We start from the raw sequence: 18,080 nt of genomic DNA, 5'->3' as shown, positions 1-18,080 counted from the left end.
AGGTAAGGTAATACAGAGGGGCTCTGTGATTCCTCTGATACACTTCCTTCACTCCTCACTTCACTCGACAGGGTCGCGTTCCTGTTGGGTTGATATATTCCATGCACTACCCCCGGCTCTGACCAGTGCATCTTCCCTTCCCTTCAGAGTGCATGAAATCTTTGAGATGAAGCGTGAATCAATCACGAGATAGGATCTACGACTGATCCTACACATAAGGCACTTTTCGCATGGATGCTCATTAACTGGGCTGGCATCCAATTTCAGCCACATTCTCTAGTGCATTATTGCGTGGCATAGTTACAATTGCATTTCCAGAGGAATCGGAAATAGCGCTGATAGGAACCAATGTAAGATTGACTGGAACAGCTGCGGTTGAAAGCGAAGGGCGAAGCTTGTATTTCCATAACAGGGGGAAGGATGAAATTGGCAGGAATGAAAGACATAAGAAAAATCAATACAGCTATAACAATATTCACTTAAAAACCTCACTAAAACCAGTTCTGAATATTTACTCAGAATTGCAGAATGGTCATATCCACCCATAGCGTCAAAGACATGAGTTTCTGGGTAGGTAAGTTTATCAATATTTAAACACTTAGTCTTAAATATATCTAATATGTGTGCTTGTGTAACAAGAACATGAAGTTAGGTACAGTGCTGTTGCGTTTTATGAAACCACTTTAAAGAACTGTGTGGGGACAGTCCAGAAAGTGACCCAGTTAGAATCACGTGACACGTATATCAAAGTTCCTCACTGCATTTACCTAATAACACATCTCAGTTGTGTTTTAAACCACTCTCCCTGTCTGTGCTTGCACTCTTTGAGCCTGTCTCCCTCTCCCTCTCTCTCAATTTTACTCACCCTGTTTGCTCGGCACAGCATATGATTTCCGATATCTTCTAGTCCGTGCACCCTCTTATAAAACAGTTTAAAATACAGTCATTATAATATCAGTACAGAACGAACTGACCCCAAACCGCAAGCCCAATTTGACAATAAGCGTTATTTGAACTGACCCGATTCTTTTTTTTTTTTCTTTTCTGACTTGAAATGACCAATAAGCATGAAAGTCAATCATCCTGTTATCTGCTACCACGTTGCTCTTCAAGCAAAGGGCGTTGAGAACACTTAGCTCATTTGGCCGTGGGAGGGAAACGGAAGGAATTAAGAAGTAAATGATCCGGATGATTTCGGATGCTCTTGCGAACCCTATCTCAGACTCAGGCACCTCAGCGATTAAACGCCATGGCAGAGAGACCCAGACTAATGGACTCTCAGACATGTTTACAGTGCCAGGGGGCACTAATGGAGGACAGGAGCAGCTTGCATCCGGAGAGGGAGCTGTCAAGCACTTACTAGGGCAAGTCTCTAATAAACAAGCGATATAATTACCGGCATTGAGATTTACTGAACACAGTAAATACTGTGCTATCTAGTAATTGTGCATCTTCTATTTATGTTTGAGGAACTGTGTTTGCATGGCTGACAGACATTTGGCTTGGGCACTGCCAGTGCTCAGATGTGAGGCATTAGTCCCCTATGTTGTTGTAGATTTCATTTATTTTGTAGTAAGAATTAACATATATTGTGCCAGTATGTCGCTTATGTGAGTCAAACAAAGTTCCGGAAGTAATGATGCGTATACCACAAAAGACAGGGTCAACTGACATATTGGACCATATTTTCAAAGTGTTTACTCCAGTCTTTAATTGACTCCTTATTTTCAAAGAGTTAAAACCCCTGTTTAATTTTACAAAACTAAAACCAGAGAACTACGTTATTGTGACACAGACAGAATGATTCTTGGTGATACATCTCCCTCCCTCCCTGTGAGGGCGCTGTGTAAAGGGGACAGAGTGCCCTGGACTGGATGGCCAGACAATTCATTCCCAGGGTTAGGTGGCCATCTAGAAAAGGGGCAGAGCTACAGTACACCAAGTCATCGACCCGGAAGGGAAGCGATGTGGCAGCCACGGATTGGAGGAGCGGTTGCAATCGTTTACCAAGGGGGCATGATTGACGGTACATAAGGGGACGTAGCGAGGTGATCTGTTCCTTTGTTATGGTTACGGACGTACCCAAAGGACCGTGAATTTGTTTGTTTTGTCATGTCTAATTATTGCTCGTTTGTTATTATTAGACGGCAAAATACGACCAGGAGCTGTTGCTAAAGGCCAACACCAACCTGGACAACACTGCATTATTGTTCACCTAAGAAATTGTATTTCACCACTTGCACTCACTTTGGACTTGTGACCATGTTGTGTTTTGTGTGTGTTTATGCTGTGTTTATTATTTTGGGACTGAACCCCCTGGGTACACATCGTTGTGTACTACCATTCATTATTATTTAGAGTTGTCAAGTGACTTTGGATTATAAATAAACACCATTGCACCTGGATTATCGTTGAAAAACCAATTTGCCACAGTTATATATTCCATGATCCCTTATGCATTCTCAAGGTGTTTTGTTTTTCATTTCATTTCACAAAAACATGATTTATTTTGTTATCCTTTCAAGCAATAGGAGTTAATTAAAGAATGGAGGAGACGCTTTGGAAATATGACCCGTTGAATTGTATTGTGAAAGAGTACCCAGTGGAGTCAAGATGTATTAAACCAAGTATAGTTAACAGAGTGCAGGTCTTGTCATGGGTACTTAATCCAAAGACAACCCTTCTCTACTAGTGTTCAGCCACTCTGTGAAGGAACCATACATATCCCATTCTGCTCCCTACAGCACGAGCCCTTGGTGGTCCAGTGGTTAGAGAAAGTGGCTTGTTACCTGAGCCAGTCACTTAACCTCCTTGTACTCCGTCCTTCGGATGAGACATAAAACAGAGGTCCTATTGTAAGTGACTCTGCAGCAGCAGTTGTGATGCATAGTTCACCTCCTAGTCTCAGGAAGTCACTTTGGATAAAAGCGTCTGCTAAATGACTAATTCATATCAGAGATACGCGTTTGCATTGAAAAATATCAAACTTCCCGTAGGGCTCAAGGTGAAGGACTATATGGTGACTGTGTGCGTGTCTGAGTTAGTGAGTGAGTGAGAAGGAGAGATATCTCCATGCACATTCAAATGAGTCTAATTGATTTCTTTCAATGGCACATTATCACAAACCCTTGAATTTGTGCAAGTTAACATTTCGCATTACAGAGAGGACGCTGCTTGACCCAGCTGAGCTGCTAGTTTACCGCGCACCCTGTGTGAAGTGGTAACACACTAATCCTCTTGTTTTCCACATGCATATTGAACTCTTTGCAGCGTGGCTTGAGGATTTGCATTTAAATAAAAAAAACACTGACTGTAAAGCCGCAATCAGGCTCAGCGAATTCTGATTATTATTACTCGACAAAACTGTCACTGTTTGAAAGCACAATGTTTGTAAGTGGCTGTGCTCAGAAAACTATGGCAAAAAATAAATAAATAAGAAAGTTATTATCTCAACTAATGAACTGCAAGATATTTGAAAAATACAAACATTAAACCATTTCAGCTTGCAAACTCCCAGTATACCACTTTATTTTATTAGTTTTATTGTTATTTTTTATGTAGTATCCAGCACCTTGGGTGGTCTGGTCTTAGAGGAGGGCATGATTGCAGTCACTTGACACACGCACTGCTTTTCAATCAGCTTGGACGTTTTCTGGCCACTTACACAGTATGAATGTAATTTGACTTCCCAAATAGATAGCAGAGGAGTAGCCATGGTCCCTTCTCTATGACCTCACCGGAACCCTCCCACTTCCGTCGTCATGACAGCACATTTGCTTTATTATTGATGGTAATCTCAATACACTTTGTTTTAGGATTGCGTTTTATAAAGAGCTCTGCGTCTGAATCAGCAGATTCGCGATCGCCTCTCAGCAATGCTACACTGCGTATCCATGAGGCTCATCCATTTTACAATGCGGTTTTATATCAAAGTGCTCCTAAGCATCGCGTGGCAGTCCTGGCTCTTTAAGCATTACAAAGTCTGCACAGATCACCTCTCATCACCCTACTCATGTGCCCATCTTAAACCAGTGCAGTATCAGATATGTGTTCATTCAAAAGTAAAGACTGCAAGCTTTGTGTGACTGGCTATTGCGTATTATTTCAGAAAAATAAAGTTTGTTAAATCTAACTCTAAATAAAAATGAAGGTATACATGGAATGAACTGCTTTGTTACGCAATGAGGATGAGACCGTGTTTCAAATCTGAACAATGGTTACCATTTGTTAGTTCCAAATACCAAACGTTACATTCTACATTAAATGTTATTGTTTAGATACAATACGTGCCACTAGTATTAACACAGATGGCTCTGATGATCTGGAGGTACCGGGAGCTTCTCTGTGTGTGTCGCCTCTATGCCTGGTATTTATACTGTAGTAGGCTCAGAGCCTACTTGACTGCAGTGTGCATTAAAAATCCACTCGTGCAAGCCTAATGCCATGACAGTGAAAGGGCCACAAGCTCATTAGCAACAGGTATAACAAGGTATAGCACCATATACAACTTGCAATTCCCCCGAGCCTTTCATCCACTCATTTCACAGGAGGGCCTCGGGCTGGACGCTTCCGCAGCTGAAAGGGGAGTGGTGTATTATTATTATTATTATTATTATTATTATTATTATTATTATTATTATGTTTATTTAGCAGACGCCTTTATCCAAGGCGACTTACAGAGACTATGGTGTGTGAACTATGCGTCAGCTGCAGAGTCACTTACAGCAACGTCTCACCTGAAAGACGGAGCACAAGGAGGTTAAGTGACTTGCTCAAAGTCACACACAGGGAGTCAGTGAGTGAGCTGGGATTTGAACTGGGAACTAAGGCCCATTTCTTTAACCACCGGACCACACAGCCTCCGTAACCCTGCGATGCCTGTCCTTGACCTGCTAACATCATCATCTCTGAATACTGCTGCCCAGTCCAGTAGACTACATCATAACGGACTATATGGTGATTCTTGATGCTGCCATCTAGTGTCAGTCTAGAGAAGTACACGATGATAGGTTATGACACATACGATTTCCATTGCGAAGTAGGCTTCATTGAAATAATAATAATAATAATAATAATAATAATAATAATAATAATAATAATAATAATAATAATGTAAAGAGTTTGTTACTATTTACAGGTGGCACATGCAGTCTTATTTTCTTATTTGCTCTACAACTGGTAATAATAAGCTTGTCATCTCCTAATGATAATGCAATCCCCACTAAATACTAAATCACCACACTGCAGCACAAACTGAGGCACAGCAATGCAGGTGTTTCCTGAGGTCGGGGGTTCAGCTGTCTGTGTTTTCTACAGTGTTAAGACTGTGGCTCCCTGTTTGGCAGCCTGCACAAAGACACAAAGCAACCCTAGTCAATCAGCCTGGCACTTCAGAAGGATTTTTTAAAATAATTATTATTTCAGCGGTCCCTTCCAATGAATTGCAAATCATGTTTAATAATTGATTGCACAAGATGGGATCAAAAGAATATATATGCATACCTCATACTGTAGTATACATGAAAAAAAAGGTTTTAATTAACCCTGATCTGCAGACGAACCCCCCCCCGCCCATGTCGTGCAGCACCACAGAAAATAATGAAAGCCATTCTGTGGAGATGTGAGACGAACCAGACTCTATCCCCTCCAGTCCCCCCCTCCTCCCCTCGCAGTGTCTCTCTTTCGCTGTCTGGCTTTCAGAATAGTATTCTTTGGTGACCAATCATGCTGTAGATAAACAGCTTCTGAAAATGAGATTCTGTACTGTGTTTGAGTTTTGCTATTATGTGAGCACACATTGATGCAATTATTTAACATTCATTTGGTTCCATGACACTAATACGATTACAACAACTAATAATAAAAATAACAATAATATTAATAACAATAAAAGTAACAATAACAATAATGATAATAGTAATATTAATAGTAATAATAATAATAATAATAATGTATTCTAATTAAAAGGGAAAGAATAGTGATGTTATACCATTCTAATCTCTCTTTTTTCTTTTCCCTAGGGTCATTTGAAGAGGCACTTACAGCCAACACATTTTTTATAGATCTTTTTTGAAAATCAAAAGCAGCCTCGCAGTGCCACCTGAAATGTTCACGGAAACGCACTGAGGACGACGTTGTACTGCACAGCTGTAACTGCTGAATTACCTGTAAAACAATCACAGGAAACGCACTGTGTCAGTTTTTCATTTCGGTCGAGAAACGCTCTGGGACAGCTTCTCTTCATAGACCTATTCCACAATGGGAAGTTGCCATGGAGACATGATGCATTGTGGGTGGAGAATTACTCTCCTGTCAGCGAAACAAAATGGTGCCACAAGAGTGCCTGTCGCTTGTCAAAAGAGGATTTTTGGATGCAGAACAAGAAGAAGAAGAAGAAAAAAATGACACCAAGCGTCTCTGAAGATGTATTACTATTTAACAAATAAACATCAGTTTCCTTGCCTGAACCATGATCTTTTGAAATATTAATTTAACATGCTTTTTTTAAAGTGACATACAGCATGGGTGTTGTTTTAGGTTACCTTTCTTTGAATTATACTGCATTGAAACATTTCTCTTGGAAAAGCTCCTCCTGTGTTGCTTGCACTCCATTAAGATAAAATTAAGACACAAGATGCCTTCTGGCAAGGGGAGGAGAGCTTGTTTGGGGAACGCAAATTTGAAGCTTGCATAATTTATAGAGAGACCGAAACGAGTTCTTTCCGTAAAGTTGCATCAAACGATTTTGCAAAAGGTATTTGATCTATGATTTACGTTAACCTTAAAAAATCTGTCTTTTTAAAAAACGTTATTTCAACACAGGGTAACCGAGGAAGGTACATTAATTGCAGAGGCACATATTGAAAATAGTAGTTATGTGCACAAAGATAAAGCATGAGCCCAAAACACTACCGAATTGGGAGTGAGCGAAACTATTGCTTATGCTCGGGGCCACATGACAAAAAAGGGTTCTGATTAGCCCGGTCAGCCTTTGAGATGTTAATCACACAATGCCTCTCTTGTTAACCAGTGGCGACTAGAAGTCACCAGTTTACACAGTAAAGCTACACTGTTCCTTTTTCATAAAACATCAACTGCCTGCTGCCCACCCCCCTAGTTTTATTTCACACTCCATCCATGTGCTTTGTATACAGGAGAGATAAATTCCTCTGCAGATTAAAATAAATAAAACAAAAGAGACACATCCTTTTCTATAAGCTGCAGTGCTGCTGGCTCCAACGAAACACTGAAACCCCTCCAATGGACTGGAGATGCATAGTTACTACAGAGTGGTCAGAAATCCAGCAATGTGTTTCTCCTCCATTCCTCAAAGAGAAGAGGAAGGGCACGGAATTATGTTTTATTTAACATCAGTCTTTTACACATTGCTAGGTTGTGTTTATACATACGTTTTTCATAGCATATCTGGGGGGTTCGGAACTTGCCCCAAACCTGCAGCCATTCTGTCTGTAGTGGTAGACAGCTATTGGGCATGTATTTAAGTTTTTAATCAATATTGGTATAATAATATCTCCCTCCCCCACACTTGCCTATCTACACTAATTCTTCCTGTAATGTAAATCAGCAGTTAATTACTAAACCCCAGCTGTATACATTTACTGATGAAAACAAACACATAGCTAATACAAGCTGCTATTAAATTGGAAGACAAGTGCCATGTCATATTTCACAGCAAATAAACACATTAAAATGATTTAAACAGCCGTCTTTTGAAAGGTCAGTTGTAGGACTGCCGAAGCGATAGCATCTGTAAAACTTCTTAACTAAAATCGAGTAAAATTTCAATTTCACCCGCAAACATTTATCCTTAACTGAATGCATAATCCCCCCTGTGTGAAGGGATAAGCCCTACCACCGTGCTCTGTCATCACAATTTAATGCTAGAATGCTCTGTAAATGATATGGGAATGAAGGTCTTACACCTTAACTTGTTCAATACAATTTTTGTTTTTTTGTAGTGCAGCCCACACATTTAAAAAGTAAGTCAATTAAAATGTTATTTTTAATTTCACTGTTTACATTTGCCGGTTGCTTTGAGTTTATCTAGGCTAGCCGCACTGAACAGATGTCCTCGTTCATGTGGCGACTCTGCCAGCCTCACATACTCTTCACTTAAATGGACAGAGTTGACTTGAAAGTTTACATTGTCACATGATTTGCAGAGAACGAGGAAGCCCGTTCAGGCTCGTGGCAACACAACCCAGAACCAATTGCAATGGTTGAAAAAAATAAACAATTAAAAGCAATGCCATTTGAAGCTGCTTGCTCTTTTTATATATAAGCAGACGGAGGCTGGGTGCGAAGCGGCGCCCCCCGCACACCACAAGCACGCATCTTAACCACAGTGTAAAAGAGCCAGGCTACTCCGCAGTCATGGTTACAGAGCTTCTAACATCATCTCATCTCGCCAACAGGGGACAGAATCCGCAAGGGCAGTGTGCCACACAACACTGCCCATTACATATGTAGGGCTTGGGGAGTCAATACACAATAACTCACTCACATGTCTCTCTCCTTCTCACTCCTTGTATTCCCTACATAAAGATGAACCCCGAATCGATATACTGGAACCCTAATAGTCCAAATGCAATCGTGCATTAATGCAAACCTGTAATCTAAAGGTTCAAACATAGCATAGCCAGTGCAAATGACTTATTTTGTCCTACACGTATACATAAGTAAATATGCAGCCCACTGAATAGACGCTTACCCGATGGTGCTTCCCGAGTCCGCCTTGATGGTCCACACACAGTGCAGGTTGTGATCATAAGGAGAGGGGTAACCTGGGGAGAGAATCCTTCCAGACGTCTCTCCACGGATCTGACCCCCACATTCAGCTGGAAAACAAATGATAGAAAAATGAGCGAGAGTGATGCTGCGGACAGCAGCAAACACGTCTAGATTCAGCTGAACCGGAATTAATCGAGCAGGTTTCATAATAAAAAGAGAGAGAACATTTAATCATTTGATTTTTACTGTGGGTGACGAATGACCGGTCTGAGATTTGTTCTGTACCACCCTTTTGGAGCGTGCATGCACTGCTGTTCTGAATATGGAGTTAGTTCATCAATCACATCCAAAGCGCTGCCTTCACCAAGTGATCAAGGTGGCAAGTGATGTTTCATAACATTAAAAAACACCCAGGGCGCCGTTTAAAAAACAGAAGCTGCATTTCAAACACAAACAAACCACAAATTAAAACAAAATCATACATCAACTGTCCCGTAAATTTCAGCTGAAATTTATCATCCTCATCTTCACATCTGGAGACAACAGACTTTTCACTGAGCTTCTAACAGATAGCTGTACCCGCGAGGGAACTGCAGATAATAAATCAAGAATCGAACCTGGAATCCACGGTGTTAGCTTGTACCTGCTCAAGACGTGGGAGGGCTGAGCTCCTTCACCCTGCCTGTCTGTCTACACAAGGTGGGTAGCTTCATGCTGTGAAAAATACAGTACTCTCCATAGAGAAAGAAGACCTGGCACTGTATACTGTACAACATGGCTTACACAGGACTAGCACCAGAGGAGACAGGGGATGCTATATTTGGTACCTTTCAGTGATTTAGTTGAATTGAATGCCAACAAGTGTAATAAAGCATAGTGAAAGCACTGTAAAGCACAGAGAGGTATGGCAAAGTATATTAATGAACATGGCAAACCAGGGTAAACTGGGGTAAACGGAGAGTACAACCATGGGAAAACTGCAAAAATACAGTGCAGAAATCCCATGGCACACTTTTGTAAGTGATTGGGAGTGGATGAGGGGCCGAGTTCAGGGGATCGGAGATGCTCCAGTGTCTTACCCACGCAGAGGGGCAGGGGGCTATCCCAGGCTCGCCGCTCCCCGGTCAGGCAGGTGATGGAGGGATTCCCCCGCAGTGAGTAGCCGGGGTTACAGCTGAAGGAGACCGTGCTGCCTGCAAAGTGTCCCTGATCCGAGAGCTTGTATCCAAACTGGGGGACCCCGGGGTCTTCACACTTAATGAGCTCAAAACCTGGAAGAGAGACACAACTCATCTTAGAAAAACAGGTGAAAGAACCCCTGATTCAATTAAATGCTCGATAAAATAGATCCTGCCCTGGTGTTTTTAATATTGGTAGAGACAGAAGTACACTAAAGAGACTCACATCAGGCTCTGTTTGATGTTTGATTTTCATAACCTTGGTACACAAAGCAGGGTCTTGTATTAATTATCCTGACAGTGGGGTTTATTTAGCTCAGTTGAATAGATCCCATTTTACATTCGGTAATTCTCATTGCTGATGTTTAGATAGCAACCTTTTGATATTGTTTTACAGTTAAATACAAAATGTATTACAACCAATACAATAAGGCACCTTGTACTGTAACTATGGCTTATAACATTTATAGAGAGACCCAAACAAGCTGATCTCATAAAGTTACATCAAACGAGTTTGCAAAAAAAAAGGATTTGAGCTAAGATTTACGTTTACCTTCAAAAATCTGTCATTTAAAAAAAAAAAAAAAAAAAAAAAAATGTTATTATAACAACCCTCTATACCCGTAACTGACAAACACATTTGTTATGAGCCCCTGTCTGCTTGTCAATGTCTTCGGCATTAGAAAGCTGGAGTGGTGTGGAAAGGATCGGCTCTGGGTTTGTAGAAGAAGCTCAAGCACACGTACTGGAAAACTGCAGCTCGAAGCCCTTGCTGGTGTTCTCCGAGTTGCTAATGAACTCCAGCCACAGAGAGCTCGATGTGCTGTTGAGCTCTATGCCCAGCATGTCAGAGCCAGAGAAGACGCCCAACAGACGGGCAGAGTTATTGCTGCCGTCGTATACCTGCAAGAAGAAATCAGAGGGGATGAGAGGGGAGTTTGGTGCAGAGCCAAAAGAAAACAAACCACGGATGCATTACAAGTACCACGTGCCTTTCCAGGAGGAGTAAAGCCTTGCCAGGGTGACATCTTAATCCTTTATCCCAAAACAAACCAAATTTGCTCTGAAGACGGACCACTTGTTTACATTCAAGACTCCCACTGTACAGAAGCTTGAGCAAGTAGACACAACCCTAACCCTAACCCAAACCCTAACCTTTATACCACACACCACACACCTTTACAGCAGGTTACTGGCAATTAAGGCTGGAATGACTAAACTTGACCAGTAACCTCAATCCAGTGTCCCGAAACAACTGCCCCTACCTTGAGCAGGTCCCCCTCCTGTAGCTGGAAGGTCCTGGCCCTCAGCTGGATGCCCTTGCCCGGTTGGCTCTGGATGGAGTAGATGCACTCATGGTTGTTGCCGTAGTGGCTGGGATAGTTAGGGGACAGGAGCACGCCCTGGGTCCCAGTCACTGATGAGCCACACTCCGCTGTGGAGGAAGAAAACAGAAACACAGCCTTGTGTTACCCTGTCCTGCCGAGTATAAAGCAGCAACATCACACCTAGCCTGGGCAAGAAGATTGCAATTGACATCTGCTTTTACTCTCTCTCTCTCTCTCTCTCTCTCTCTCTCTCTCTCTCTCTCTCTCTCTCTCTCTCTCTCTCTCTCTCTCTCTCTCTCTCTCTCTCTCTCTCTCTCTCTCATATAATTGTGTTGTCCCTATTCATCTGAATGCCCTAGACATTATCTCAAACTATTGCAAACCTATTTGTCAAAAGCAATTTGTTCATTCCACTACGTTCCTGTATCAAACATGACACAAACGCTTTGCAAACCCTAGTGGTAGCAATTCCTTTCCTTCAAGTTTAGAAATCGTCTTCGGAGATACAGGTTGATCAAATTGACTCCTTTGTTTCTTTTTGTTTCTTATTGTTTAATTTAAATGTCAGCCAAGCAAAATGAAAGCACATGACCACCTACCAACACACCTTGGCAGAGGCGAGCTCCAGATACGACGTCTGCCCCCCAGGCAGGTTACTCTGGCTGGGCCCTCGAGCCGGTACCCTGGGAAGCAGGAGAAGGTGAGGGGGTCCCCCACCCCAAACTGAAGGCCCTTGCGGGTGCTGAACGTGGGCACCCCAGGGTCATCACAGGGCTCCAGATCATACTCTGAAACGCAAGCACAGGGCCGTACACTGGTCAAGAACAAGACATCTGAGCACATGAAATAAACTGTGCGGTCAGCTGCTCTCACACCTGACTGTTGGCTATTTATCTATCAAACATGACACAGCTAGTACCATAGTACAAATTCTCATGCTCTCACTTAACTAATAAGGATGCATGCTTTATGAATGCTTTGTTAATTCAATATGAATACACCTACACATATTTTATGAAGCATGTTATAAATAGCATTACTGTTTGTAAGTCAGCAAGCCCTAGATGTAAGTCCCAAGCTTTTCCAGTGGAAAACTTCATTTTAAAATCCATTCCAATCCATCCCAGGCAACCGCTGCTCAGCCAGAGGCCATGTCTATGAGAACCTACCTGAGAAGGTGATGTTGAAGCCCTGGTAGGACACAGAGAAGTCAGAGATGAAGCGGATCTGCGCGGTGAAGTTCCCGTGCAGCCCCGCGCTGAGAGGGGAGGGCAGGGTGGAGCCCGTCAGCCTCTTCAGGGGCTGGGAGAAGCTGCCGTTCTCCGTGATCAGCAGGTGATCGTGAGGGCTCTCCAGGTGGAATGTGTGGAAGGCGAACATCACACCTGAGTGAGGGTGAGAGAGAGAGAGAGAGAGAGAGAGAGAGAGAGAGAGAGAGAGAGAGAGAGAGAGAGAGAGAGAGAGAGAGAGAGAGGGCTAGAATCTGTATGATGAGGGATTAAAAGTCGGTAACACTTCACGTTAAGTGTCTCTAATTACAGTGTATTTACATAGCAGATGCATAGTAAATACATGTGTACTTACACATAATTACAATGATATTATGCACAGTAATTGTACTTGATGTGTAAATCCCCAGTAATTAGAGACGCTTAATGTAAAGTCAAGCGTGCATCACCAGAGCTGACAATTACCTTTCCCGTGCGAGGTCTCGATCACCCAAGTGCAGTTCAGATTGTTGGGATAGAAATCTGGGTATCCAGGGGACAGGATGGTGCCTGTTGACCCCTGGATGTAACCCCCGCAGAGAGCTACAGAGATGAGGAGAGATAAGGGAGGGTTAATTGGGGTGCTTCAACAGATTAATGAATGCTAATTCTGAATACACAACTAGGCTCAGAGGAGTGTTTTGTGTTGAAAATATGTGTTAAGGCCATTGTGCACCGAACCGTTATTTATCATCCACAAATATTGTGCGTAAATTGATTGCACACTAGATTGCACATCATTCTTATGCATTTTTGTGCAAGATCACTGTTTTAAATGTCTCTTAAACTGTATGAAGTTCAGGTGTCTCAGGCACAGTGAGAATTGAACATGTTAAATTCATATTGAGTAATTTAGCGTGTTGAATCTGGAGTGGTGTTTCTTGGGGAACGTGTGACAGGTACCCTCGCAGCTGGGAAGGGGTCGGCTCCACTGGAAGTTGGGCTCGCACTCCAGCGGCTCGTTGTCGCTCAGCGTGTACCCAGAGTCGCAGCTGAACGTCACCAGAGCTCCCACGTAAAAGTCGTTGCCGTGGCGCTGCCCATTGACAGGAATTCCGGGGTCCACGCAGTGATCCGACTGCAGCTTCACCGCTGAAACACAAACACAACGACCATCAGGGACCAAGAATGAGACAGAGGGGTGGAATCGGAGAAGAGACTTACTTTACGTTTAATCTCCAAACTCTGCTTTAAGTTAAGGAATGCATAATCAGCTTGACATTAAACATCTGGTCGATCTTAATGACTTAAATGGCGGCTGATCTTCACACTACTGCCCTTAAACTCGTTTGTCTGCAGCGATATGTTTTATTATGTCTTGTTAAGTTAATGAGGAGGTCAACAGGGTTAATGCTTTTGTAGATCTGACACTGAATGAATAATTTAAATAGTCCCTGATATACAAAGTACTAGGCTGTGTTCTGCATAGGAACACCTGGGTCCTCTGCAGATTCAAATCCTGCATGTGCAATTAGTAAGTGTAATAAGGAACAGCAGAGAGACTGCCTAAATTTAGCACAAGGGTTGTGCAGTGAGCTCAATGGGCAGCATGCTTCTGATTTTTTATCCTCACTTTGGTAATATACGCAGAGAATAAAACAGGCTTTGTTACACAACCAGAGAGAGAAATAACTCAAAAGATTACTTTTAAGATTTAAAGGGGCTCTGATCTCTTTGATTTCCATCACCTAAGTTCTTTAGTGTTTTCCTTTTACAACAGAAATTGAATCCCAGGAGTGAAAACAAAAACGGACGGAAAGTCTACTGTGGAGGGGGGAAGGGTTTTTGATTCACAGCCTAGCAACAGGTCTGCATTGAGAGTCTAGTGCAATTTTCAGGGGTTTTTTTGTCTTTTTTTATCCATTTGGCTGCAATGATTTTTTTTCAGCTGTTGCCAACAATCTCCATGGAAACCGGTATTGCAGTGCAGCTGTAACTTTTGAACAAGGCCTGTTTTCCAGTTACTGAAGAGAGCAGCACATCTCTACACATTCTCTCTCTCCCCCCCCCCCCCCCCCCCCCATGTCTTACAGAATCAAAATGGATTCACCCAAATATGGGAGATGAATGGTGAGTGCTGGTGAAAAGTGGTCCAAGAGATTATTGGGGTTTTTTGGGGGGGGGAGGGGGGGGGGGGGGTTTATCAGCTTGATGCTTGATTTTAGCAAAATGAATCCATCAATCTGTTTCATCTGTAAAAGGAGTGCCAAGTAGCAGTAATGCTGTGTTTAAAAAAAGGCAATCATCCTTCACTCAGTTTTGCTTTTTGGATACTTCTTTAAAGCTTAATTGAAACTGAACCCCAGCCTCGGTCTCAGAAGCGGAGGGCCCGCGAGACTTACTCTCGTAGCGAATCTGGAAGCCAACGTCAGAGTGGCTCTTGTCTGTGGTGAAGAGCAGGTAGAGGTAGTTGGAGGTGCTGATCAGGAACTGGGGGACCTGGGTACCCTGGTAGCTCCCTATCAACGGCGAGGAGTAAGACTTCCCGTCACGCACCTCCAGAACATCGTAATTCACCTCAGTTTTAAACCTGCAGGAGAGACAGATTGATACAGAGATAGAGGCAGAGAGAAAGATAGTCACCCATGGGGGCTGCCCGTGGCTATCCCTGTTCTGACCTGTGTCTGTTTAAACTTTTCACCTATGGTTCCTGGCATAACCAAACATAGGGGTCTGTACAAGCTTTTAAATATTACATGAGGACCATGGGTAATTAAAACCGTACTTTTGATGACATACAGTCAAGAGACATCAAGAGACCTTGATTTTCTCAAGTCCCCTTTATTTAATGATTCAAACGATGATGAAAGATGGACGGTCTACGGGTGGTGAAAGGTGCACGATAACAACAGTTTGCCTTTGCCCATAGAGCATGGTTATTTTGTAGCCAAAAGACCACGCTGTTTGAAGATTAGGTCATAAGCACCAAGTGAATTAAGCAAAGGTTTAGATTTTATTCATATGTTTGGCATTAGAATGGGAGAGAAAATTTCAATGTTTCTTTTTTTTCCCAAAGTGCTTTTAACTGTAATGCATTTTCAGATTGTGTTTTGTATTTTGACATTGTTATCAATTATCTCAGTATAACAATGGGAAGCTACTGGAAAAGCTACTAAAAAATATAAATTCAACTGAGTAGAAACCACCCAATGTTGTATGTATGCAGCATGTAATCAACAGTAACAAACACTTTGCTTTGCTGCTTTTCTCCAGTCTTTTGGGACTAGCTTTATTACTAATGGAGTTGATTGGGGTTTTGATCACAAATCTAGAAGCAGCAGGCACTTATTTAGCTTTTTTTTCTCAAATCGAGCTTCCAATTTCTTTCTTTTTTCTTTCTTGATTCAACTACATTCCGAGACGTCTCGTTTTGGGGCGACCCGTTTTCACGGACGAGCATTGCAAGACGCTCGTCAACCCTCTGAGCAATAAAAACAGATCCCACAAACTTAAATGGCTGGAAAGAGTCTCATAGTACAGGAGGCGGGGGGTGCCCATTCTGCACAAGACCTAACCACAGTGTATAGTGTGAGGGGTCTGACCTGTCGAAGATGATCTTGATGGGATAGCCTGGTTGAGCCTCCATGACCCACACGCAGTTCAGGGAGTCTTTGTAGAATCCAGGCCAGCCAGGGGACAGGATGGTGCCACTGGGGGCGGTCAGGTGACCTCCGCAGGGAGCTGTGAGGGGATTGGGGGGCGAGGACAAGAGAACAACCCAGATGAGAAGGAAGACAGCGTGGAACCGAGCAATCTGCTACATTTAGTCACGACATCGACAGAGTTACACAGCGTTTCTCATCGGTATGTGGATTTTATCATTTAAAAAAATCTATATAAGTCGTAGCTTTAGTATTAAATCTATATTATTTATAAGGAAGGAAAAATAAGTACTACCAAAAAAAAGGGAAATCGCCTTGGCAACGTTAGTTTATTCCAATCCATGTATTCCAAATGTTTCAAACAGAAACTTGCCTTAAGAAAAAAAAAAAAAAAAAAGACCAAAAGCAAACTCCAGCGATAAAACTTCAAACCCATAAATCTCAGGACACTAATACACAAACAACATCACGGCTATTTGTGAAGTACAAACATGATTCATCATTGCTGCTCTGCTCTTCCCACACCGAACAAAAGCACAGGTCTGAAGGGGGCTGGAGGAGCTCGCTGTCAGGGGCGCAGTGAGACATTCCCAGCCTCATTACGGGAGGCATCGTGACCCTGTGCAGCAAGAAGCTCCAGAATCCTCCTTATAGAGGTCTGCCACAGTAAAAGAATAGCAAAGCATGGCAACGCATAGGTAAGCATTGTAAATCCCAAAGAGGTATGGTAAAGCATACTGAAAACCCATTGCAAACCATGCTAAACTATGGTAAATGCATAACCATGGGCAAGACATGGGAAAACTGCAGTTACTGTGCAAATGTACCCCAGGGGCCAGTCAGAGCTATTGAACATGATACGTTTGCTACACTGATAAGTGATCGATATATCTGACTAATGAGATGCCCAGTATTTGTGCAGTTTATTATTCCAACACTACGTTATTGTGACCTGCAGGTGGGTCACAATAATATAGGGGTCAAATATTTTGCTCCGGGCTGTGGTTATACACAGGTAATCGCAAGGGAAGAAACAGGAGCTGGGATTTAGGCCATGGAGTAAGGACAGCAGGAAAATGTGTGTCAGGATCACTGCCTCTTTAAAACAATGCGAAAAAGCAGGCAGCCCACTCCGGAGAATCTGTAATTAAATTAGAACCAAAGACTGCCTTTTTAATATTGTAATATATCTGAATCATGAGACAGCTATTTAAAGGATATGTAACAGTATTACATTTCAGAGAAATAAATAAATAAATATCTTATAATTTAAATCCAGACACATATTGCAATTTCCCATTAATATTTGCCTGACAAAACCAAGTGGAGTTGAACATGTTTTTTTTTTTTTATTTGAAATATTATCTATTATTTATTATGATTGATGCAGTGTGAATGGAAGGTGCTGGATTGACAGAAACTGAAGGCTTCTAATTTATCTTTGGAACAGGTGCAGCACACGCAAAAGCAATTTGAGCTTCCCCACAATGCTTTCTGCCCTACCAGATACTGGAAGGACCACCCTTTCTCTTAAAGTGTGAGGGATGGAGCAGTTCAGTCTCCATGCCTCCACCCTGCTCTGGACTGGAGGGAGCACCCTTTCTCTTAAAGTGTGAGGGATGGAGCAGTTCATACTCCATGCTTTCTCTTAGTAGATGAAGGAGGTAGGGAGCAGTTCAGTCTCTGTGCTTCAAGTCTGCTCTAGACCGGGGGGACCATCCTTTCTCTTAGGGGGTGAGGGAGCAGTTGAATCTCTATTCCCCAAGTCAGGCCTGGACTTCTTTTAAGGGGTAGAGGAGGAAGCAGTTCACTCTCCAAACCTCAGGGGGTGATTTTGAACCTCTATGTAACATTTATATTTAACATAATTTGAAATATCTTATACATCTCAAGAAAACATTCTACTCTGCCAGTATTGGGACATGGAAAAGGGTCAATAATTTTTTTTTGCTA

At 42.4% G+C, this 18,080-nt stretch overlaps 1 protein-coding gene across 1 annotated transcript in view; it reads right to left on the bottom strand.

Annotated features, from left to right (window-relative positions):
• LOC117414078 (CUB and sushi domain-containing protein 1-like) overlaps positions 1-18,080 on the bottom strand; it is a 162,982-nt gene that overhangs the window by 47,077 nt on the left and 97,825 nt on the right. Inside the window, exons 16-25 of the mRNA XM_059000080.1 lie at positions 16,068-16,206; positions 14,868-15,055; positions 13,429-13,617; positions 12,952-13,068; positions 12,427-12,642; positions 11,857-12,045; positions 11,195-11,364; positions 10,676-10,832; positions 9,831-10,022; positions 8,732-8,858 (exon numbers count right to left, since the gene is read on the bottom strand). Of these exons, the coding sequence (XP_058856063.1) occupies positions 8,732-8,858; positions 9,831-10,022; positions 10,676-10,832; positions 11,195-11,364; positions 11,857-12,045; positions 12,427-12,642; positions 12,952-13,068; positions 13,429-13,617; positions 14,868-15,055; positions 16,068-16,206 (1,684 nt within the window). The remainder of the gene's footprint in view (positions 1-8,731; positions 8,859-9,830; positions 10,023-10,675; positions 10,833-11,194; positions 11,365-11,856; positions 12,046-12,426; positions 12,643-12,951; positions 13,069-13,428; positions 13,618-14,867; positions 15,056-16,067; positions 16,207-18,080) is intronic.

Source organism: Acipenser ruthenus, chromosome 25 (genome assembly GCF_902713425.1).
Source record: "Acipenser ruthenus chromosome 25, fAciRut3.2 maternal haplotype, whole genome shotgun sequence".
Lineage (NCBI taxonomy): Eukaryota > Metazoa > Chordata > Actinopteri > Acipenseriformes > Acipenseridae > Acipenser > Acipenser ruthenus.
The sequence above is the reverse complement of the archived record's forward strand: the minus strand, read 5'-3'. Positions and strand labels throughout refer to the sequence as shown.